The sequence below is a fragment of the Zootoca vivipara genome, chromosome 1 (assembly GCF_965207765.1).
Source record: "Zootoca vivipara chromosome 1, rZooViv2.hap1.1, whole genome shotgun sequence".
NCBI lineage: Eukaryota > Metazoa > Chordata > Lepidosauria > Squamata > Lacertidae > Zootoca > Zootoca vivipara.
This window is the reverse complement of record NC_142582.1, coordinates 2027166-2051974: the sequence shown is the minus strand read 5'-3', so window position 1 is coordinate 2051974 and position 24809 is coordinate 2027166. Positions and strand designations below refer to the sequence as shown.

General features: G+C 44.3%; 1 protein-coding gene across 28 annotated transcripts in view; it reads right to left on the bottom strand.

Annotated features, from left to right (window-relative positions):
* COL6A3 (collagen type VI alpha 3 chain) overlaps positions 1-24809 on the bottom strand; it is a 103053-nt gene that overhangs the window by 37294 nt on the left and 40950 nt on the right. For 27 of the 28 annotated variants that reach the window (XM_035139253.3, XM_035139243.3, XM_035139262.3 and 24 more), the window contains 17 exons: positions 23530-24108; positions 20904-21476; positions 18926-19531; positions 16851-17450; positions 13615-14214; positions 11181-11783; positions 9557-9903; positions 7835-7913; positions 6723-6868; positions 5326-5418; positions 4110-4163; positions 3159-3230; positions 1476-1502; positions 1293-1337; positions 1122-1175; positions 677-739; positions 32-97 (listed from right to left, as the gene is read on the bottom strand). In XM_035139253.3, the coding sequence (XP_034995144.2) occupies positions 32-97; positions 677-739; positions 1122-1175; positions 1293-1337; positions 1476-1502; positions 3159-3230; positions 4110-4163; positions 5326-5418; positions 6723-6868; positions 7835-7913; positions 9557-9903; positions 11181-11783; positions 13615-14214; positions 16851-17450; positions 18926-19531; positions 20904-21476; positions 23530-24108 (4607 nt within the window). The remainder of the gene's footprint in view (positions 1-31; positions 98-676; positions 740-1121; positions 1176-1292; positions 1338-1475; positions 1503-3158; positions 3231-4109; positions 4164-5325; positions 5419-6722; positions 6869-7834; positions 7914-9556; positions 9904-11180; positions 11784-13614; positions 14215-16850; positions 17451-18925; positions 19532-20903; positions 21477-23529; positions 24109-24809) is intronic. The other variant, XM_035139342.3, reaches the window with a different exon arrangement.

The window sequence follows — 24809 nt, the reverse complement described above, 5'->3', positions numbered from 1 at the left end:
TGCAGTGAAAATCCAATAAAATAAGCTTTACCGATTGTCCAAGTTCACCCTTTTGGCCTTTAGCTCCTGGCTGAACGACATCAGGTCCTGGTGTGCCCTGGAAGGAGCAGCAGCAAAAAGTGAACAAGTCATTAGTGAGGTAGCATTTGCTTTAGTAACTTCATGAGTAGCCATGATTTGTGTTTTGAAGCATGTGCTGCAAAATTAACATGCCTTGAGATCTTAGATTGTTATGCTATATGTACTTCCCCCGCCTCAGCCCAGTGGAAGGGGTTCAACTAGCAAAGGTTGATGCCTCGATTGCTTTGAGGGTTGGGCTCTAGGAGCCCAAATTTCAGTCATCTCAGAAGAGGTAGCTGCATCCGCTTGTTACACCGCAGTATGGCGCATCCAGTACCCCACATGTTCCCGTTCCAGAGAGCCACTACTTGGTCAGCAGAGAATCCTAAATAAACTGAGACAGCTTGTGGCCCACTCCCAGGAACCATGTACACATTAGGGGCAGCTTGTATACAGTATGCAAGAGATGGGGAAGAATTAAAATTGTGTACTTGTTTTAGTGATGCAGAGCACTGAATATCAAGAGCCTTCTGCTTCACAGAGAAACTGCTCCATGACAGTTGCCACAGTCTAAAGTCTGAAATAAAAACCCTTGAAAAATGTCCAGCATATTTACCGAATCTCCTCGCAATCCACGGTCACCACGCTCTCCTCTTTCTCCTTTGACTCCTTTGCCACCCTGCAAAGGTATATCGACATCATCACACAGCTGAAAGGCACCCAACACAGCTATGGCTTTCTGTCAATGTGTCGCTTGCAGCTTTAAGTATGTTGTCTGATGATTGCTGATTTTCCACAAAGAAAATACTAATGAAACGGAAAATGGACTGCTTTCTTGCATCTATGTCAGGGCCTCTTTAATACCAAACAAGAGGACCCCGTCCCAGGCTGTGCATGTCTTTTCTGATGCAGAATCAGATGTGTTGGTGCCTGTGTTGGACCCGCGGAGGTTTTGAGGTTGCAAACCATTTTGCTTTGGTTGTTTGGGTGCTGGCAACAGCTCTGGGTTCACATTTGCCCTAGTGTGTTTTGAGTACTCTAATAGATAATATAAAACTTACCCGTCTGCCGGGGCCTCCCCTGTCCCCAGGAGAACCTGGATGGCCTCTGTCTCCCTGGCAAAAGCAATCACATTATTCACATATATTAATGAAAGTTGGTTACATAAAACAAATATTTTATGAACCAGAAAAGTTTCCTTTAAATGACCAAATGTTTCCCAGGCAACTTACTTCTTCCCCATCTATTCCATCGAGGCCAGCCTCACCCAATTCACCCTGCCAGAAGGGAACGAAGCAGTTATTACAGGGCAAAACACCAAATTTACACAAAGGTGACAATGCATTGTTTTTAGGAGAAACACACACATACATGGTAGACATTTTTCCTTCTGATATTTCTAAATGGTTACATACCTTTTCCCCTTGAAATCCACGACTTCCCTAGAAAGATATGAGAAAAAGAAGGTTATTCATGTAAGCCAAACCTTGCTCCTCAGAAACCCAAATTAGAGAAATAAATCAAATGAGAATGAAGGGGCCACCACAGTTTGAAGCAGCAGATCATCTGAGTTCTATCAGCTTTTCCACTGACTTCAGTAAGAATTGGCCTGCTCTAAAAACTGCTTGATGCAAGAATGTTGTGAATGTTGTACACTTCCACTGGTGTGCTTTCGAACTGCTAGGTTGGCAGAAGCTGGGATAGAGCAACAGGAGCTCACCCCACATGTGGATTCAAACTGCCAACCTTCTGCCAAGAGCCCAAGAGGCTCAGTGGTTTAGACCACTGTAACTCCCATCATCCCTAACTAGCAGGACCAACCAGGTCAGGGATGCTGGAAATTGTAGTTCCAAAACAGTTGGAGACCCAAGTTTGAGAAACTCTGCTCTAGAGAATAAGACAGACATTCTAGACCAGGAATGTGGACCTTCAGGTCCGTGCCAGGGACAGAGGTCAAATGTGACTCTCCAGGCCTTTTTCTCCCCCAGGCCACGGCCTCTCAGGGACTCCGCTCTGCCCCTTCCTCAAGTGCTTCTCCCTGGCTGCACTGTGTCCTTGTACCGGGACAGTGCCTCTCGCTTGCGTGGTCAGAGGACAGAAGTGGGTGAGAGAGGTTTTGTGTGTGTAGAAACCTCTTCCCTTTGCACAGGGTGCAATGTAGTCTATTGTGCAAAGCTTGCCTGTAGCTTACTTGGGTCTGAGTTGATGTAATTTTGTTTTGCAATGACCTGGTGTCTACATGCAAATAAATGAATTAGCTTGAAACTAACTTACTGCGGAAAGGTTGTATCCCCTGCTCTGCCTTCTGCTGCCTCTGGCCCCATCCACCCTGACATGTGGCCTGCAGAGGGCTGACCATTGAGCTGAAAGGGTGACCACCCCTGCCAGTCTGGGTTTAGGTGAGGGTTTATGGAGCGGAGTTTCTCAGCATAATCCTCTATGTGCCTGCCCCAAAGTAAATCCCACTGAGCTCAACAGGGTTACTCTCAGGTAAGTGGATATATGAGTGAAGCCTCCCAGGACAATCCTACAGATATCTGTTCAGAAGACATTCAACTGAATTCAGTGGGGCTTCCTCCCCAGGAAAGTGGGACGAGATCTGCAGCATCCATCACTGTCATTCCTTTTCTGAATTTAGGGGAAAGAAGACCAAGCAATGTGCTGAAAATACCCAATATTTATCACATGATAAATATGGATGTTCACTGATCTGCTGCAAAACACCAATACAGTGGTACCTCTGGTTGTGAACGGGATCTGTTCTGGAGGCCTGTTCGCAACATGAAAAGGCCGCATCCTGAAGCAGCGTGTCTGTGCAAGCGCGTGATGCATTTTGTTGTTTCTGTGCATGCGCAGAGCATGATTTAGCGCTTCTGTGCATGTGCGCGCGCCGAACCCAGAAATAACCCATTCTGGGACTTCCAGGTTCAGCGCGTCCGTAACCTGAAAAGACGTAACCCGCAGCGGACTTAACATGAGGTATGATTCTACTTGATCTTCAGCTGGAGTGAACAGGGCCGATGCCTATGGACAGATGTTCATCTGCTTTATTCTGTATTCTGCTTTATTCTTTATTCTGTGGTTGTTGCTTTTAATACCTTAGTTCCTCTTTCACCAGGACAACCTTGGAATCCTTGAGTTCCGTTTATACCTGGAGGCCCACGATCACCCTGTGAGAAGAAAGGAAGAATTCAACAATTTGCATTTATGTCCATTCAGTCATAGATGGACTGGGTATTATCTTGGCTCTTGTGCCTTACCTAGAAAGCTGCTTATTTAAGCAGTTCTGCAGTTAACACCTGGTAGCAAATGGCTCTGAGTGGATCTCTAGTGACACCTCTCCTTAAAGACTCACATAGAAATTCCATCATACTTTAATAAAACTACAAATGGGATTTGCCGCCGCCTCTCCCCAATATCATTTTAAATGGCAGATGAGAAAAACCAGTCTTCTGGCCTGTGCTGATCAGCTCACAGTACTAAACTACCATTGCTTGGCTCTTTGTAACTTACTTCTGCAACCACTTCCTTCCAGCCACACGACAACAAGATGAGGGAAAGGGCAGACACCCTTAAGGTTAAAATCATTTTCCCCCTTCATTTTCTTTTTCATTCTATAATCTCATTTTTAACTTGTATACCACATTTTTACATAGCTGGGTACAAGGCAGTTTACAAGCCACAGGAACAACAAAATATAGAACAAAGATCACACATCCTATAACAATCTAATCCAGTGCAAGTACGTCATAATGAAGCAGATTCCTATAAAAATAAACAACTTAAATCAACTAAATAATCGATTTGAAATATATTGTTACAATTAAAAAACCTCAAAATCAGCAAATAACAATCAAACAGAAAATCACTCCCAACCGTTACAGTAAATCATTACTAGACTACAATCAATTAAAATAGCAGCAAAGTCACAACATACACAAAATTTCTCAAAATTATTAGAAAATAAAAAAATTGTCCAGTAGCACCTTAGAAACCAACTAATTTCTCAGGGCACTTGAAAGAGTTTATATTTTAAAAAGTTTACTCACTGGTCCGCCTTCATCTCCAGGATAACCTCTGTAACCATTTTCCCCTGAAGTTCCCTTTAAAACACACAAAGACACAACACACATGGTTTGTATTTCCATCTATATACAGTACATACACTCGGGCTCTCTCTTCTAATATCCTGTATTCCTCCCCTTAATCTTAATTCAAAATCTTTCTGGGTTTCTACAAATAGAAGGTTTCTATTTTACTATTTATAGAAGTAAATAATTGCACTAAACAAGCAATCTGACTTGCAGGTCATCCTCAACAGCACTTGGTTCTGTATGTGTATCGAATTTTACAATCTTTCATGAATAGCAATGGTATCTTCTTTTTATGGCATTAGAGGCTTGCAGTCAGATAATAACAGAAGCTGATGGTATTTAGCTTATCTCTGCCACCTGAAGTTCTATTCCGGTCTCTCTAATGTGAACAGTGTTAAATTATTCCTTATTTGTTGCATTACAGCTCAATGAGATGTTCAGAATTTGACCCACATAGCAGAAGTCTTTGCCTATCCACATTCAACTTGTCAATACATCATCAAGTACTACCAAGCTCAGAAATGTGACCCTAGGACTATGAACATGGTCCCCAGCACGGTCAAATTCTAAGCCAAAAGTAGAAGCTTTGCTTTTTATTAACCTAGGTAACAATGCTGAAATGAAATTTCACATCAATTCAGAATCTGGCAAATTTTAATGGACAGCACTGAACCGATTATCTGGAAGCATGATTCTTTCCAGACAAGGCTACATGAGTACAATATACAGAATTTGCCATAATTCAGTTCTGGCCCCTCTCAGGTGGGTGCCATTGCCATTTTAAGAGAATAAGGGAGGCGTTCAGGGTGAGTCCTGGCACCTCTTTTTTCTAGAAAAATAGCATTGGCAATACATAGATCATTGTGAAACAAAAGCTGTCGGCCAAAGAGGTACTTTAGGTGTGCCAGGGGTCTGGGCAATTTTTCTAGTGCAATTTTGGCCTCTTCCCCTTTGAACTGAAGAACAACCTTGCCTCCATCAATGCAATATCACTGATAGCTCCCCGTTTCAGAACCGTGCTGCTATTAGTCATGGGGCTGATATCCCCAGATCTAAATCCCCTTGGAAGTGTGGAACTAGTTATGTAGTACTTTGCATCCTGGTCAAAGACCAGAAAATTGGTTGCTGAATTTCCAATGGCTGAAATTCCAATGAGGCTGAAACATCTCACCTTTGGTCCAATAGACCCGGGCAGTCCCCTGTCTCCCCTCTGTCCTGAACATTTGCATGGGACACCACAGCACGCCTTTTCTGCAATGTTGTCCTGTAAGGAAAGTAAGTATTGCCATTAGTAAATTAGAACACAGATCAACTCATTTTTTTAAAAAAGGCACATGAGCTACAAGTAAATTCCTTCTCCTCAATGGACATGTTTGCAGTAGATTAGTGTGTGTTGCTAGAGAATGAAAGGAGTTGAGGCACAGGCCCATTTCACAAATGTACATAAAATCTGTATATGCTAAGGCAAAGGTCGGCTAACTCCGGCCCATGGGCCGGATCCGGCCCACGGAGGCTGTTTTCCGAGCCGCCAGCTCGCCAAGTCCCCTGCGCGCTGTGGCGTGGGGACTCGCCAAGTGGTGCCGGAAATGGCACCTGCGCACACGCAGATGCTAGAAACCGCATCTGTGCATGCCCAGATGCTGAAGATCACTTCTTCGCAGGCGTGATTTTTGGCTTCCAGGCATGCGCAGAAGCGATTTCTGGCACCCCAGACATGCACAGCGCGGCACCGGAAATCGCTTCTGTGCATTTCCAACCCATGTCCAGCCCACAGACAATTGTCTGTGGGAATGATCCGGCCCACAGCTGGAAAACGTTGCCAGCGCCTGTGCTAAGGTGTACCCAGCTGCCCTACAAACCAAAGTCCTTTTAAAAAAAGTTAAAAGAGGCTCCTTACAATATCTCACAATGAAGGCAAGTCCAATAACATGAAAGAGGGCAATTAACGTATGAATTGTCTAAATTTCTTTTGGCCAGTTTAGAAAATAATGTTTTAAAAACCGGCAACTAAAGTTAAAATAGCTGAAAAAAAGCAGGGAAAATGCTAAAAGCAGCAATGAGGACAATACTCAGCTGACCTGGACCTACAGCTTGGAGAATATGTGTACATCTGTGAAAACATTTTCTAGAAAGCAACTGTGCTGAAAAAGGCAGAAGGATGTCAAGGAACAATGTAATAGTAAACAAACCTTGAATTCATAATATTTGGGAAAATCATTTAAAGCACATGCCTTTCCCCAAAGAATCTTGGGAACAGCAAACACAAACTGCAGTTTCATGATTCACTGGGGGAGCCGAGTGCTTTAAATGTAGGTGTGGTTTGGACCACGGCATGCAAACAATTCTGAAAATGACATTTTGGTAACTAAGTATTAGAGTCCAATGGACAATTACATAGGAGAACTAGTTTGACATGGTGGCTAAGAGACACAGAAAGTTGCTAGCTGAAATGTCACCTCATAATTAGGCACGAAAAGAGTGCATTTACAGTTGTGTAACAGGTGTTCTAAGTTCATAAAAGTATACATCTAAAGCTACTCAGGCAAATTACAGATCTTAGTTATTTACTAGTTGCTCTGCCAGTTCAAAGTCTATATCTTGCAGATTCACTCGAAGAGGTCGGTTATAAGTAAAACCACGCCCAAATTCCAGCTTCATCACATCGTCAAAATTTGCTGCTCGCTCCAACCCAACAAAAATGAGCGCCTTGACACCTGGAGAATTGTAAGAAAAAGCCATCAGTCATAAGCGACTGTTCACCAACTCTAAACAGCTTAGTCTGTATGGCTCTGCAAGGTGCTATCTTGTTCTCTGGGTAGACACCATCAATATGCTGATGAGGGCAGCTAATGCTCTCCTTTCAGTTGAACCAAACAATTTGCTCTCAGTGCTTATTCTGCCTAGAAGCAAGTTGCACCAAATTACTGGTGCCATCTCAGGCATTTCAGAAATCCACACCATCAGATTTTGGAAAATATTTCCCTGCAGTATTACTGTTCTATCAGACACTGACTGGTCTCTGGCCCAGAAGTTAAGGAGCCCTTTAAAAATGGGAAAGAGGCAACTACAGGCTACTCCTCCCACAGCCCAACATTTTGTGAACCTTTTTTCTTCTTTCTAAAAAAATCCCAATAATGGAGGATGGTGAGAGCCCCTTCCTCGATGCTGCCACACACATCTTGAACAGCAACACGGCTTCCCAACAGGCTCCTTGACTCATTCATTCTCTAGGAATATGGTATTCCCCTGGCTGCACTAGACTGGGAATAGTGCAAATGTAGCACTGAGCAAGAAACCCCAGGCTCTCTCTCCTTTTTTGTAATTGTCTGGGATAGCCCAAGCAAGTCAAGAATGGCAAAAGAGAACAAATCAGGGTAGTTTTAAAATGTCAGTCTTTCATCTTCATTCAAAATGGTGTCCAGTTGTATCCAAATGACAAAAATTTTGCTCTTCCATCTCAGGAACCATTGTGCAAAATTTGCTTAAGAGATATAAAATTTGTTTAAAATCGGCACAGAAATGTTTAGTCCACCATCTTGATTAAAAATGGCTTCCATTTGTATTCAAACACAGACAAAAACCGTCTCCCTCATGCAAAATTTGGTTACAATATCATAAGAGGTGTCCAAATGAAAAGGCCAAGAGACATGCAACTTTCCAAAATATATTGTTGATAATACCTTCTCTCTTCAGATCATCAGACGCAGCTGCCAGCTGCCCTCTAGAGCCATCAATGCCATCAGTTAAGTGGATTACAACCTGAGGAAGGAAATAAGTTGTGAAACACATTTATGGGGGGAAAATCACTCTAATGTAATTTGCTTTATTATTAGATTCATAAACCATCCTTCATCATAAGATATCAGGGTGGTTCACAGAATAAAAGGTCTGCCATGAGAAATGTAACAACCATTCTGCTTTCAGATGAATTCTCCTCATGGCTGGGTGCTGCTGCTGCCATAGCTGCTTGAGCCATTTTTGCTATTCCCTGCATTACAAGAATTCTGCACAGCTAAAATGGAGCCCCTTCTCGGGGAAAGGAGGCACTTCTGTGCACGTCCCTCTGCCATGGGCAACCTTGGGCCATGTAGTTCTCCCAAGGTGCCCTGGTCAGTTTTCAGAATGGCATTCAGGAAATGGCCTGTGGTTCCAGAGCTGTCCAAGGATCTCTTCTGGATATGCCCTGTGGCACAAGGCCAACTGTCCTCCACACTCTTTGCCTTGGATGAGAGCAGGATGATGTAGAAGTCAGGAACAGCAAGTAGATTGATAGCTCCTCCAGTCATGGCAGAGGGACACTGGTGGCGCTGTGGTCTAAACCACTGAGCCTCTTGGGCTTGCCATTTGGAAGGCCAACGGTTCAAATCCGCACCATGGAATGAGCTCCCATTGCTCTGTCCCAGTTTCTGCCAACCTAGCAGTTCAAAAGCGCACCAGTGCAAGTAGATAAATAGGTACTGCTGTGGTGGGAAATTAAACTGTGTTTCCATGTGCTCTGGTTTCCGTCACAATGTCCCATTGCACTAGAAGCAGTTTAGTAATGCTAGCCACATGACCTCAAAAGCTGAATGCGGACAAATACCAGCTCCCTCGGCCCGAAGCAAGATGAGCCCCACACCCCGTAGCCGCCTTGGACTGGACTTGGGCTTCCAGGGGTCTTTACCTTTTACCAGGCATGGCATATGTACTGTGACTGTCTCCAGAGGTTTGGGCAAGATAGGGCAAGGTTTGAAACGAACAAGACAAAGCTGCTTAGGGCAGAAGAGTGGCTTACAGGGCTATCTCCACCAAAATTATATCTATAACTCCATACAGGCAAACAAAACTTACGGTATGAAGTGCTAGCTCAAGACATTTTGCAGCATGAACTGAAGCCCTAACCCTACCATTCTTCCCAACACTTTAAATTCAGACACCAATTCATAGATTCATAGATCATATCTAATTCATATAAATCAGTCAAGATCAATGCTATACAGGAATACATTTGCGGTTTTTTTAATCTTCACATTTAAGCATTTATTTGGCAAATCAGATTTTATCTAAATTTCCCAGCTAGTAGTGGGAATAAAGCAAATAAGATTTTACAAAAAAAATTCAAAGAGCAACTTGTTGCTTTGTGCCTGTGAAACAATATTTGGCTGCAGCAAGAGATTAGGATCATAATCCATTAATCTGGATTTAAAATAATGGGGGGGGGACTTAATTTGCTTGCAGCAATTAAATAATATTTTTGCATTTTTGCAAAGAGTTCAATGAAACAGTTGGGAGAATTTTTTGCCAGAGCATGTCAAGCAGTTCCAGTATCATAGCTATAAACTGGTTGTAAAACTGAAAAGCATCACAGATTCAGAGTCCATCCCCTCCCCTCCCAAAAAAGAGAGAATGGAGTCCAAACTTACCTTCACGGTTCCAGCAGGAGATGCTCTGAATTTGTTCTGGTAAGATTTGAGTGTCTCTGCAGTTAGGACATATGGACCACCACTATGCAAAGCTTGGAACTTTTCAAACAGCTCCGGCTGGTACTCAGAGAAGTCAAATCCTTCCACGACTCCAGAGCGAGTCTGTGCCAGGAGAGCCACCCGCGTCCGAGGGGCCTGGTTGGCAGTGCAGCTAATTTTCTGCATCTGAGTGATCGTGTTCAGAATGTGATTGACTTTTGACTCCAGCACCTTCTGCGAAGCAAATATACTTTGCCCTGGTCCAACATCGGATACATCAAATCCGAGTATGACATCCAGATCACAATCTTGACAAGACAAAAGCACAATGGCATGTTACACCGCGTAGGGGAACATACATCCTATACAAATGCATATAGGATTCTTCCATACAGAAAAAGGGATTTATGTAGCAAGTACTCATAACCCATCGTCCTAGACGTGGTGCATTCTTTCTGTTGTTCATGGGTAAATTGATAATAACAATATCTATAATTATTAAACTACAGTGCAGATAAGCTTTCAGTAAAGCTGTCCCTTACTAAAGCTTCTCCCTTTTCCCCAAACTTGCACCACTAAACTTCCACCCCTAACAGGTGGCACGCTTGTTGTTGTTTAGCTTACTTTTTAAACTTCTGCCCCACAATGGTCCAGTAATATGCTTCCAGTACTTACAGAGTAAAAGAGGGCCATAAGCCCTGATAGCCAAAGAGGGGGGGGGGGCTTCCAGCACAATATACAAAACCACAACAGAGCATCACACATTAAAAGCTTCCTGATACAGGGCTGCCTTCAGATGTCTTCTAAAAGTCAGAGAGTTGTTTATCTCCTTGACATATGACGGGAGGGTGTTCCACAGGGCGGGTGCCACTACCAAGAAGGCCCTCTGGCTGGTTCCCTGTAATTTCGCTTCTTGCAGTGAGGGAACCACCATGGCTGTGACAGCTATAAGCAGAACTTCATCTGCTTATCTTAATGCTGCTGAGGGAGCATTTTAAATCTTAGCTTTGCCTCATGCATGGTTTGAATTTTATCTCTGTCATTAACTCACTGGGTAGCTTTATGCAAGCTTCTCCCTGTCTCTCTCTTTCAGTCCCCTACCCTGCCTTTGGGGTTGTACTAATCATGTAAGGTTGCAACATGGTGGTAAGGCATAAGAAGCACTATACAAAATCCAAGCTTTACTATTTTCATTCAGGACCAGCCGGATCCCTAACTCTCCTCAAGCTTCAAGGTATTTCAAGAAAGTGGAGTTTGGGGCCTTGAGCCATTCACTGGCTTGACTCAGACTATATCCCACCTAAGAGACCACTAGTGGTGCATTCCCACATGCCTTCAGCAGCGACATGCTCTTTAAATTGGTAAGTGTTGAAAATAAAGTAGGTTCTATCGTAGAGTGTAAGGAAGTCAGCCATTCTATGGAAGAAGCTACTGTACTTAAAAGAATGCAGTATCAAAAGAGAGAAAGAAGCAAAAGCACAGTTGTATACAATAATTACACCGGTGCATAGAGCGTCAAGATGGAAAATGGACACGGAAAAAGCAATGGAAACAACCCAAGTGTATTTAAAATGGCAGCCATTACCTTTTGAGACTTCCCCCACTGGTCTGCACAGCTGCTCTTTCATGGTGTCACTCAACGTAACCAGCACAGCCTCGTTCAACTCCGAGAGTTCCTGGGCCGTTGCTGCCCGGAAAGCTGTGGTGCCGTCACTGGAGAGTTTGGTGACTTCACCAAGGTCAATGTTTTTCACTCCAACTGCAAACACCTTGACACCTGACCGTGCCAGTGCTAAGGAAGCTGCCTGCCCATCATCTTCCGCCTTGCCTCCTGTTATAATAAATGCAATCTGAGGGACCTTTTGATCTGCCCGGCTGCCAGCCTCCTTCACAAAATGTTTTGCTTGGATATGCTTGATGGCTGCTCCAGTATCAGCAACTCTGCCTCCTTTGTATGTCACTTTCTCAACAGCATCTAAGATCTGGTCTTTGCTGGAGAAATCCTTCAGAAAGAATTCATCACTCACATCTGAGTTGTACTGCACTAAGGCAACATTAATGGAATCGCCTTCTTCATAAATAGCGTCAATGATGCCATATACAAAGTCAATCACTTGTTGGAAATTGTCTTTCCCAAAGTTGATGGAGCCATCCAGCAAAAAGACAACGTCTGCTTGTTTTTTGCCATCTGAAAGATGTAAATGGGTGGGGAGAAGTATGAAACAGGCTGAAGACCCCCTGCCCCAATCAGCAAGGCTAGAGATCTGTGTCATGTGCATAAGGGTCACCAGCAGAATCCATAAAATATAGATAAATGCATTATGGATACCTCCCCACATTTCCTTTGTAAAGAACAGAAAGTGTCTTGAATTGATGGTTGTGAAAACAAACTTGAAAATAAGCAGGTGCTTAAATCTCAAAATTTTAGAGGGATTGAATTGAACGATAACAACTGAAGACACATTATTTCCTCTCACTAGACTACTATTGTTGCCCAAAGTTCCATGAATGACAACTCACCCTTTGCCAGTGCTTGTGGGAGGAAGAAAGAAAGTTGGGTAGCAAGTAGAGAGACCCCTGACCATTAGGTCCAGTCGTGACCGACTCTGGGGTTGCGGCGCTCATCTCGCTTTACTGGCCGAGGGAGACAGCGTACAGCTTCCGGGTCATGGAGCCAGCATGACTAAGCTGCTTCTGGCAAACCAGAGCAGCACACGGAAACGTCGTTTACCTTCCCGCTGCAGCAGTACCTATTTATCTACTTGCACTTTGAGGTGCTTTCGAACTGCTAGGTTGGCAGGAGCTGGGACCGAGCAACGGAGCTCACCCCATTGCGGGGATTCAAACTGCTGACCTTCTGATCGGCAAGCCCTAGGCTCTGTGGTTTAGACCACAGCACCACCCGCGTCTCTAAGTACCCATGTAAGATAAGCTAAAACCAAATTCAGTATATATACTGATGCATCTAACAACCGTAACATCCTACCCTACACCCCATTTTCAATGTTGGGGTTTTTAAGGTAGTCTCCTGTGCCCCCATGTGATAATTATGTAGATGATTTTATTAAAATGTGATGTCAAGATAATGAAGAATATGTTTGTTTTTTTTAAGTTTTTTAGATTATAAAAGAAGAACATTATCACATGGAGAGCAAAAAGAAAAAGAAAAGAGCTGATTCAGGTGATTACCTTCTGTTTGAAGGATGAAAGTTCGGTATCTCTATCAAGCAAAATGGTAAAGGGCTTTGTGGTGTGAACATTTGCTTTCACCCCTATTAGTAGTACAGTATCATGAAGTATCAGAAGGATGGTGGAGGATTATTGGTATTGTGAGCAAAGACTGAAACACTGGAATGGTCTTTAGCTTGTATACCTTATTTAACATATGAATCAATCCATTATCATTACACTCTGAAACGTTCCTCTTCTGGAAACTATCAAATCTATTCTGATGGCCTATACCAAAGTAGCAGTGCTCCCCTCATCACACAGTGCATGGATTTCTGCCAATCACATTTAAATTTGTATGGGGTCAGTCAAAGGCCAGACCAGCTTTTAAATCATGGGAGTGGACCTGAGTGAAGGCTCCCAGGGGTCAGTCTCAAGCCCCACCCCTCAGTGGCCCCGCCCCCATGCCTAGCCACGACTGGATCAAACAGCAGGCAGGAAATCAAATTCCAGTGAGTGGTGAAAGAGGTGAATACAACATCTCCCTTCAGCAGCTGGAGTCAAGACACGCTGTGGCCTGGGGGGATGGCTGCAGCGGAGACCCTGAGCCACAAACACCACATCACTATGGAAGTTGTGAGAGGACATTTCCTCCACTAAAGAACAGGCCCACTTGGTCTCTTTTGTGTGTGTGAAATGAGAGCGCAAAGGTCTGTCTGTGCACAATTCTCTCTCTCATGCACATACGGTTTCTTTAGATCCCCACCAACACAAATTTCAAATTCCTCTAAAAATGCAGTATTTCCCCATTACTACATTCACAAATATTTGTTTTGAAATGAAAGACTAACCAGGGAAAACGTCAGGCGGCGTGAGTGTCGGTTCTTGAGGTGCCTCAAATGATGCATAAAACCTTTTCCCTATTGAGGGGAGCTCAGTAAACTCTCTTACAAAAAATACAGTTCGAGGATCATTGGTAATTATTCGCAGTTCTTCGTTGTCTGCATTCCCTGATCCGACACCCAGGCTTTTAATCCCAGATGTCTGCATCTTGGCAGCAGGCCTGCTGACATCATCCTCCGATCTCCCCCCAAGCAAAAGAACTAAATGCTGTGGGACTCCATCTTCTCTTCTACTGCCTGCAGATTTAACAAAGTAGTTCTTCATAACAAACTCCAAAGCTTTCCCAACATTCAGGGGAGCACCTCCTCTGTGCCGCAAGCGCCGAAGGTTCTCTACAACAGCACCTCTTGTTTTGAAATCTTTTAAGTAGAACTCAGGGAATACTTCATTGCTGAATTGGAGAACACCAACTCTTACTTTGCTTGGTGCAATTTCCAACATCTGGACAATCTGGATAATAAAATCTCGAATGTGAGCAGCATCGTCCCGCTTGACATTGTCAGAGGTGTCGACGACAAAGACAATGTCCTTTGCTTCACTGTCAATATCTGCAGGAAGGAAAAATGTAGCAAAGAGGAGTGTCACTGGCTTTCTTCTTACACTAATGCCAGGCTCAATTCCTGGCATTTCCAGTTAGAAGCAGCTTGGGTAGAAGTGGCTGATAACATAGATAGCCACTGCCAGTCAGAACAGACAGTATTGGGGAAGATGGAACTCTGTAAAAGGCAGTGTTACAAACCCCAGGTAAACCAGTTTAGCTTTTTCTAAGCTGTAGGTGCTTTTTTCTATGTGCAGTGTTTTCAAAAAGGTGTTTGTGCAAATTTTCTGCCTTTCTGTACAAAATAGGCTTCTGAAGCTTGACTCCAACTTTTAAACACATGTCTAAAGCCAGTATCCTAACACCTACCGTGTTTCTCCTAAAATAAGACACGTCTTATATTTATTTTTCCTCCAAAAAAAAAACACCACGGCTTATTTTCAGGGGATGTCTTTTTTTTTTAATATTAAGTATGGTACAACAACTGGGCTGGTATCCTTACAGAGCTTTCACAGTCAGAGTTTTGCAACTGCGGCTCTTGCTGAGTCCTTCAGCATGGCAGAGCCTATCAGGTGTGACTTATATGGGCTGGGGAGGAGGCTTACCAGCTGACCTCCCCACCCCGACCCTGGGATCATGAGTTTGTGTAGACTGCCTTTTCACCACAAAGCGGCCAAACCTCTAGGGTTAAAGGGCAGAGCTTTCGGGCTGCTGAACCAGCCTCCCGAGCTGGCTTGAAACTGCTCTGAAACGGAGTGCGCATTGCATGCACCTCAAATAGAGCCTGCCTGATGCTCAGTCAACAACCGGTGGAGGGGCGCCTTAAATAGCTGCTAAACTGCTGTGAGTCTGGAGCTCTGAATCGGAGCTGCCAGAGATCTCTCATTGGCAGTGTACCAGGAGGTCCCAGCTTTAGTTATTACGAGTGCATATTTATTTACATGTAAATGAAAAAGCAAACAATCCCCAGCCTTCGGACTTCGGTTGGCATTTCTCTTTTGCTTTAAACGCAGTAGCTGGGAGCGTGATAGTTGAGAGTGAGTTGGGAGCCAGGAAATCGTCACTTCAGAGCTCTCTGAAGTCGGGGCTTGGCGCAGCGCGCGCCTCTGCCCTTGCCGGCTCCCGCGGGGCCGGGACTCGGCGCAGCGCGTGCCTCTGCCCTTGCCGGATACCGCGGGGCCGGGGTGCTGCGACTTTCGCCGGCTCCCGCTCGGTCTGAGCTCCACGTGGCGGTTCCGGCAAGGACAGGCATCTTCCTTTTACTCTTCGTCACAGAAGCACCATCCAGACCTGCTCCCACCACTACCCCGGTACGGCTTATTTTGGGGGTATGTCTTATATTTTGTTGCTTCAAGAAAATCGTGCCATGGCTTATTTTATAGGCACGTCTTAATTTGGGAGAAACACGGTAGTCTTAACCACAACTACTTGCAGGCAACATTAATGTCCGTGGATTTCATTCCCAAGAAAGTGTGTTTCAGCTAGCAGCAGGATTCAATTTCTGCTACTGCAATACTACAAATTATTTCACATTCCTCTTGTAGTTTAGAAACATTCAGCTAGCATTGCATGCTGACATAGTTGTGTGCAAGCATTAAGGGGTGAGACAACAGTAACCTCTCCTGTTGGGGATTAATAGTCATTCTGTACCAAAAGAATATCTTGATCACTACATTTGTTTAGCTAACCATTTTCCTTATTTAAGTATGTATATCCAAAAGCAGAAATTTATCTCTGAACCCATGATACAGAGGCACCATTTTAAGAGGTTTATGTCCTCCTTCAGGTCTTCCCATAGGCATCTGGTTGGCCACTGTGAGAACAGAATGCTTTGGCTCGATCCAGTAGGGCTCTTCGTATACCCTTATATTCACCAAATAACATTTTAATATTGTGTTCTAGAACAAGATCACTTGTTGGAGCTGGCTCAAGTCATTTTGCCATGTGAAGTGGAACAGCAAATCCTCCCTCAACAAGTGAAACTGCATAGTACCCAAGTTATGTTGGCATCTGAGGTAGAACATCAGAACATATGAACAGCCTGCTGGGTCAGGCCAATGGTCAGGCCTGACTCGGGGGTGGAAGCGGCAGGCTCCAGTGCACAGTGCACTGCCTGGCAGCAGCACCGTTTCCCCCCCCCCGCCCCCCAGCATACTACAGGGGACCCTACAGCCCTGATTCAATTGATGCTTTTGTGAGCTAACACTCAATGGGCACCATCAGGCACCACCATACACATAAACCAATTCTCTTGGTCTAGGCAAGAGAATTACAGATGCATTAATTGATCCTAAGGAGATTGTTAATGCGGCAGCTCTGACTAGCAAAGAAAGCTAGCTATTGCCCTCACCCACCCAAATACAGATTAAAAACCTTACATAGCGATGTCAGGAATGAGGGGAAGCAAAGGATCTTCTATCCTACTTTTAGCATCATTCTATGAACTCCTAAGAGGAACAGAAGCTAATGTGACCCCGTGCTAGTTATCGTAACAAGAGCCCCAGAACATTTTGCGAACTCTTTAGGCTCCTAAGTCTTCAGACTGGGGCAATTCTGCAGAAGTTTCCCTATAAGATGGAAGAGGTGGGTTATCTAATGGGAGATGAGAAAATGATTTACACAAACAAAAACAGACACCATCCTTACCTATAGGATGACTTGTCTCACCAATAAGGCTTTGTATCTGCTGCGAAGTTAGTGTTGTAACAGGGGCCAGCAATTTCTGTTCCAGACTTGGAAGGTCCTGATAGGTTGATATCTGGAACACATACTGAGGGCTAAGAGCTATTTTGACCATTTCCTCATAATCCATGTTCACTCCGATAGGAAATGGTGCCACACCAACACTCTTGACTTGGAGTACAGGATCCTCTAAATCATCATCAGGTGGTCGGGAAACGAGAATTATTAAAAACTGAGGTGCGCCCTCTTCTATGCGACTTCCCGAGGGCCTTGTAAATATGTTCTTTGACACATATTCTAGGGCAGATCCAAGGTTCACTTGCCTCCCTCCTTTGGGTCTGAGTCTTCTCACTGCAGCTTGTACCTCATCCTTGGTGGAATGTGCATTCAGCAGAAATTCAACCCTGGGGTCATTGCTGAACTGAATCACAGCGACCCGAGTAGAAGCAGAGCCCACGTTCATATTGTTTACAAGTCTCTCAATAAACTCAACAACTGAAGGAAATTCAGTAGCTGCAAACTGGGAGCCGTCAATAAGGAACACAACATCTCTCCTCTCATCCACTATAGAAAAAAGAAAGACTTTAGAAGACACTAGTACAAATAAATTATACAAGCAACACATTTGAAAGGTGCAAATAGTAGTAATTTTAGACCATAGTCGACTTCTGATTGCCTGGAGGAAGCTCCTGCAGCCAATCGGAAGCCCCATCGGACATTCGGCTTCCAAAAAAACCTTCAAAAAAATGATACACTAACTTCCAGTTTTTGATCATTTGGGAGCTGGAACGTTCAACTCCCAAGGCATTCAGGAGCCACGGTACAATTGTATCAGCAAAATGGCACTGAAGCTAAATGTACACTCAGTGAAAGATACACAAAGTGAGCTTGGCAAAGTTGATCAGTTTTTTTCCTGACAATTTTAGCTCACAATTTTAGTGATGGAAAACTATAATGGCAATGGCACCTACCTGAGAGGGTCTGGAACTAAGTTCCAGTGAGTTCTGGATGAAGAAAAGCCCTGGGTATGCTAGTGGGAGACAGCACAAAAAGTCCTACTTGCACCATGGGATTTCCCTCTTCATTTCCTCCTCCCCATGCCCTCCCCCCAATTGGCGTGGGGAAGGAGAGCAGAGAACTTTTTGACTGACAAGTAGAAATGCCAATGCTGACACAACAATCAAATTAGTGTGACGTTGAATTCCTCTGTTAGAAACTATAGTCTGAAGTTTGCAAATCATGGCTTATGTTAATTATAGGCCTGGCATGATGTCTAAATAGGCAATCCATAGGATGGTCATCACTACTCATAAACTGAGAAACTGAGCTAATGTAAAATGAAAACAGAAAAGCAGCATTAAGCCCTAGTTTGTCTGTTGCCCATCTGGAAGCATTTGGGGTTATGGCTAGTACAAACCATAGTTTGCCATGATGTGAAGTGGGCACAACATGCAGTAGGAAGGCCATTTTGCTTCTCTCCTACTGCACAAACCTTCATGGAGCCCACCAGCCCTGCTGCTTTTCTCTGCATCAGCCCGAGACTGCGGCAGGATAAATCTGGGTCACAGAAGATAATGTAGCCAGCAACACAACTGGAAAGCATAACCCAAGAGTAACCCCGGAACCTTATAAATGCACACAAACATACACACAGGAAGTTCCCTGCCTCCTGCAGGGGAGACAAGAGTCTTTCCCATTGGTAATGTAACCATCCATTCTGGGTGCAGATAACAGTACCCAGACATAGGGCTGCCATTTTGTGTGCAATGATTCTGGTATCTCCCTCACCATACAGTTCTTGTGTAAAATGTTTTTGTGTCTCTTTAAGCAGCCACTGGAGAAGCCAAATCAAGCCCTGGCAAATGTGATCAGTGCTGCTGCAATAGCCCTGTGCCCATTTTGAACCAGATGCTGCAGAATAGGGCTCAATGTCCCCCGCTGCCTCTACCATCTTGGGCTGCTTCATGACCACAATGTGTTTGTGTGTCCTAGGAACATAATTATAACACAGGTTCAATAGTTGAGAAGTTTCTTTTCACCTGGGCTAGGAAGCGCTGCGGCCAAAGCAGTTATTTTTGGCCCGGTCAACTCAGACACCGTTCGTGAAAGACTTTGTTTTAAGGAGCCCAGTTGAGTGACACCTGGGACAAGGGTCGCAAACTGAGGAATGAAAGAAATTGTCTGAAGCTCAGCGGCATCTGCATTTCTAATTCCAATGCCAAACGGCACTGCACCCCTTGACTTGAGATCCACGGCAGGCCTTGTGACATCATCGCTTGACTTTTCCGCAGTCAGCAGGATCAATAATTGCGGCACCCCTTCAGACAACCTGCTTCCAGCCTGGCTGGTGAATATATTGCTCATCAGATAGTTAAGGGCAGCCCCTGTATAAAGGGAAGGGCCTCCCATGGCAGACAATCTCTGGATGGCCCTGATCACGTCGGCCTTGTCTTGGTAGCGATTCAGAAGAAACTCCGGCTGCACACGACTGCTGTACTGGACCACAGCCACCTGAACTTTGTCAGGACCAATGTCCAAAGTGTCGACCAAACCTTGCACAAAGGACTTCACCTCTGGGAAAATGCTTCGGATGCCATCTGAACCGTCTATCAGAAACACAACATCCTTCTTCTGAGATTCATCAGCTGTTGAAGAAATGTGGGAGTTATGAGAAAAAAAGGAATATGATCAATTGTCACGTAAAGAAAAAGCTAAGCTCCCATTTGCCTATTAATTTTTGCATGCTTTTGCTCCCCAGGAGGAGAAATGAGGGAAGACACTAGCACAGGGAATGAAGAGAAGTAAAACCTCAATAGGTACAGAAATTGGTTAAAAAGATTACCAGTAGTTTTACTGGTGAGATCCAGTGAAAGTCACAGTGATTGTTTAAGCGGTTTTGCAGGTGGTGTGATTGAGCCCGAGGAAGAGAGTCTTGATTTGAAATGCTTCAGGGGGGCCTTCAGAAACCAAGAGATTCCTGTGCACTGTGAAGTTTCATTTTCTCTCCGTTTCCTGCTCCCATCGTCATCTCAGTAGCAAATACTTCAAAGTTATCTCTTCCACACTCAGTCACTTCAAGGACTCATCTACACATACCTTTCTCCAGCTTTCTAGACACAACTCTGGCCTTTCCAGGTCTGTGTCCAAATGGGTTTTTTGTTGGCACTTTCCCCCAGAAAAACCATGTTTTAACCACTGAATGAGAATGAATGACCATCTGTGGAAAACCCAATTGCCGTTTGCTACTTTTCAGCTGTAAAATGCAGGTTTCCCAGATAAAAATGCATAAAAAGAAAAGAAAGAGCAATGCTCATAGACCTGGAGAGCCCAGAGCTGTGTCTAGAAATGGGGCACAAAAGGACATGTGGATGGGCCCCTACTTAAATTACCCCTCGTTTACACTGGCTTTACCTTGCCACACATCAGGCTGGAAATGGCTATGCTATACTGTATTGCAAGCAAATAAGCAGCTATAGGATGGAGAAGCAGCATTGAATAATGAGAAAAACGAGCTTTTTCCAGGGCGAGTGCTTTACCTATAGTAAGCAGTCATGAAAAAGCAAGAGACTACTATGCTGACAGGTAAAATATAACAGTTGCCTTGTGTTCTTTCTGATATACTGTGTAGTCATCTATCATACAGATTGGTGCTGGGCTCATGACAGAGCCCGGATTTCCAAACTGGGGAGTCTGTTTTCAAACTCCCCCCAACTCAAACCCTGTTAGTTAGCACTACTGCACTTAATTATATATAGCTGCACACTCACAGATGTTTGTATCTGGGAAAAGACATGAATGAGGTCTCCCATGTGCAAAAGAGCAAGCTCAACACTCCCTGCACTTTATATGCATCAAGAATTACCTATTTGAGACTTTTTCAAAGTAAACAGACTTTCCTATATGCTTTGAGCAAATTGCAGCTAGCCAGCATTTTCTTATGTACATCTTCTTATGTAACCCGTTGGACTGTGCATGCATGCTTCAAAAGACAAAGACGAAAACTGCAGAAATGAATACCTGATGATTGAGATGGAATGGCTTTCAGTAGACTGCCTATTTGAGGTTGTAGGTCTCCAATTTTGGAAAGGGAGTCAGCAATTAGCACAAATTGAGGGTCAAAAGCTATCTTTTCTAATTCTCTAAGATCTGCAGTCCTGGATTTGATAGCAAAAGGAATAATTCTAGTTTGTTTCAGAGCATCAGCAGGGCCATCCACATTATCGCTTGATCTCCCAGCAGCAAGGAGCATAAGTAGTTGTGGCACTCCTTCATCAATCCTGCTTCCAGCACTCTTCACAAATATTTCCTTCACGGCGTAATCTAACGCAGCACCAATGTTGAGTAACCTCCCTGATTTTACCTTCATTCTTTTCACTTTCTGAAGGATGGCTTGCTTGTTTGGGATGTCTTCAAAGTTGAACTCAAGTTGCACATTATCACTAAACTGTGCCACAGCTACACGTATGGCCTCAGGACCCACATTCAGGTCGGTAATAATCCGGTGCAAAAAGTCCCGAACAGCAACAAACTGACTCCCAGTGTTGACTGAGCCATCAATCAAGAACAAGATATCAAACTTGCTTTCTGGAACTAAGAGAAATGAAAATGTTTAATGCACAAAAAGATCATTGCAGATTTATTTTGCAAACTAGGAGCTGAGAAATCAGAGCCATCTTGATTATGTAAGAGGAAGAATTCCGGCTTTGGGCCTTTCTATAGCGCCTTTCCTTAAAAACCCCAAATTGTGGAATCATTGGAAATCACTCTAGAACTTCCAAGAGAGTGAATTACTGGTACTTTTAAAGTATTATGCATACTGAGGACTATATTGTTGAGATGTGCAATCAGTGAATCTAAAAACCAGGAAGTGGAAGTAGAAATGATTCCAGCTTCTTCCAAACGCCTAAAGCAGACCTTGTACCATAGCTGCCAAGTTATCCCTTTTTTCCAGGGAAATTCCCTTATGCTGAATAGGCTTCCTCGTGAGAAAAGGGAAAACTTGGCAGCTATGCCTTGTACTTGCAGCTTTCTGTCATCAACACAGGGAGAGCATCGCATCGTAGAGGCACGGGGCTTCTGTCTTTAAGGCTCTGAAGAAGAGGGACGGTACAGAAGTGTGCCTTTAGGTCCAGTCGTGACCGACTCTGGGGTTGTGGCGCTCATCTCATGTTATTGGCTGAGGGAGCCGGCCCACAGCTTCCAGGTCATGTGGCCAGCATGACAAAGCCGCTTCTGGTGAGCAGCACACAGAAACGCTGTTTACCTTCCTATCTATCTACTTGCACTTTGACGTGCTTTCGAACTGCTAGGTGGGCAGGAGCTGGGACTGAGCAATGGACGCTCACGCCGACCTTCTGATCAGCAAGCCCTAGGGCTCTGTGGTTTAACCCACCTGCGTCCCTCTCCTATCATAGCCAGTGCTTTTTTCTGGCAAGGAGTTATTGAACCAAGTACTGTTGCTTAGGCTGCCACTGCTGCCTGCTAGCCAGAGTGCCTCCTTTGCCCCATGCTGGGGCTTACTTATTACAAAGATGGGGAGGGAGGGAAGGAGCATGTCCAGGTAGCTGCCTCCTTTGTCCTATTCTAGCTGGAGGGCACGTGGGGAGAATATCTCCACAGGCTCAGGCTGCCACGGCCCACCATCCAGTGGCAGGCACCTCCTACATCCCACACAGTGCCTTGCTTTTCTTAAGGGGCAGGTTAAAAGGAAGGAGCAGCAGCAGCAGAGGTATCGGCACAGGCTCAGGCAGTGGCTGCCAGCCTGCTAGCCAGCGAGGTGAAGATTGTGGCACTTCCTGATGGTACGAGCTGCTTGAAATGAAATGGACTGCCCCGGAAGGTGGTAGACTCCCCTTTGCCAGGCATTTTTGAAAGAGGGCAGGAGGGCCACCCATCAGTGGATCTCCTGCATTGGTAGCGCACAGGACTAAAGGCCTCTGGAGAGCTTTACTACTCTAGGATTCTTCCTGGGATACAGCAAGTCACTTTTTGTGTGTTTATAGGGCTTCTATTTTATTGTGAGCACAGACAGTTAATCCTCCCCCCCCCCTTCGGAACAAAGAAAGGGGGGGAATATGAGGGTGAAGAGCACAGAAGTCGCACCTTCAGACACTGTTATAAATGTTACACACTTCTTTTCAAATGTATCATAGAGCGAGGAGGAACGAGATAGTTTGATTTAAAAAATAAAATAAAGCTGTAGAAAGAAAAAATGAGCACTCCTCATGTATGGAAAATATCTGTCTATTTTGTCAACTGTAGGTTCTCAAGATATGTCCAAATGGTAAAATAAATGCACGTGCAATCATTATGCAAAACAGTGCACTTGGTTCACCAGCCAACCACATTTCTATTTATACCCTGTGCATAGATCTAGAATGTGTGAAACGGCCCTAAGGGCTTCTTCAGAAAATTCAAACATGGAAGGAACATGTTAGGGATGCTGCGGCAGTCACACGTGGCAGCCTTCATCCGTGATGCTCATTGTGTGCATGGAAACAGGTTCCCTACGTGAATTTCACAGTGTGTGCAATGCCTCTAAGACACAGCGGTGGCAAAATGTGTCATGCCATTTGAAACATACCTGCAAGATAAAACAAAATCATTCTTAAATCCATTTTGAATGAAGAAAGGAACCAATTACCTGCTGATTCTTCAACATAATATGTTGTTAATTGACCAATCATTTCCTGTGGTACGTTTGCCAGAGAACTGAATTCATCCTTAAGAAATACCATTTGTGGAGTGAATGCAATCTGCTGAAGTTCTGTCAGATCAGCATCTTTAACACCAACACAGAAGGTCATCACTCCTGCACGTGCTAAAGAACGGGCAGCCTGTTCGAATGAATCGACAGATCGCCCTGCCGCAAGGTAGACTAGAACCTGAGGAACGCTTTCATCTATCCTGCTCCCACCGGCTTCGGTGAAATGGTTTTCACGAACAAAGTCTAGTGCAGCGCCAGTATTCAGTACTGATCCCCCATGGAGTCTCAACAGCCTTAGATGACTGAGTACCTCTGCCTTGGTTAAAAAAGTGTTTAAAAAGAATTCTGTTTTCGGATTCTCACTAAATTGCACTAGGCCGATTCGTATGTCATCAATTCCAACATCAAGGGAGCCAACTAGGCTCATAAGAAAGTCACGGACCAATGGGAAGTTGGCATTTCCAACGTTGGCAGATCCATCCAAAAGAAAGATGATATCCCTTTTATTTAACAGAACTGCAGTAGAGCACAGAAAATAATGTGAGAAATCACAGAAAAACATACCAGAATTTGTCATGTGTGCATACAACATTTGCTGTACACACATGTTCACCTTGTGAGAGAGGAGAGAAACAGGACAGCCATGAAGAGATGGAAAGAAGAACCAGGTGAAGTGTCATGACCCCCCCCCCCCTGCATGGGTCAAAGCACACCCAGCTACAGGTGATGTAAGCAGGGACTTTTTGTGTTTAAAGTTGCCAGTGAACTTCAGTGTAAATGGATTTTTAAACTGGATCTGGAAGCTCAGAACAATTTTAAGTATCCAATTGATATTATTGGGCATCAAAAATGGACTGGAAAGTTCCCAAAGAGCCTGATCCTCAGCACTCACTTGACAATGTCTTTGGACCGGTGCCAGATCCTAGAAGCCTTTATACAGTGGTACCTGGGGTTACAGACACTTCAGGTTACAGACGCTTCAGGTTACAGACTCCACTAACCCAGAAATAGTACCTCAGGTTAAGAACTTTGCTTCAGGGTGAGAACAGAAATCGTGTGGTGGCAGCAGCAGCGGGAGGCCCCATTAGCTAAAGTGGTACCTCAGGTTAAGAACAGTTTCAGGTTAAGAACGGACTTCCAGAACAAATTAAGTTCTTAACCAGAAGTACCACTGAACTTGTCATAAATGTGTCAGCACATGTGCACAGGCCCACAGA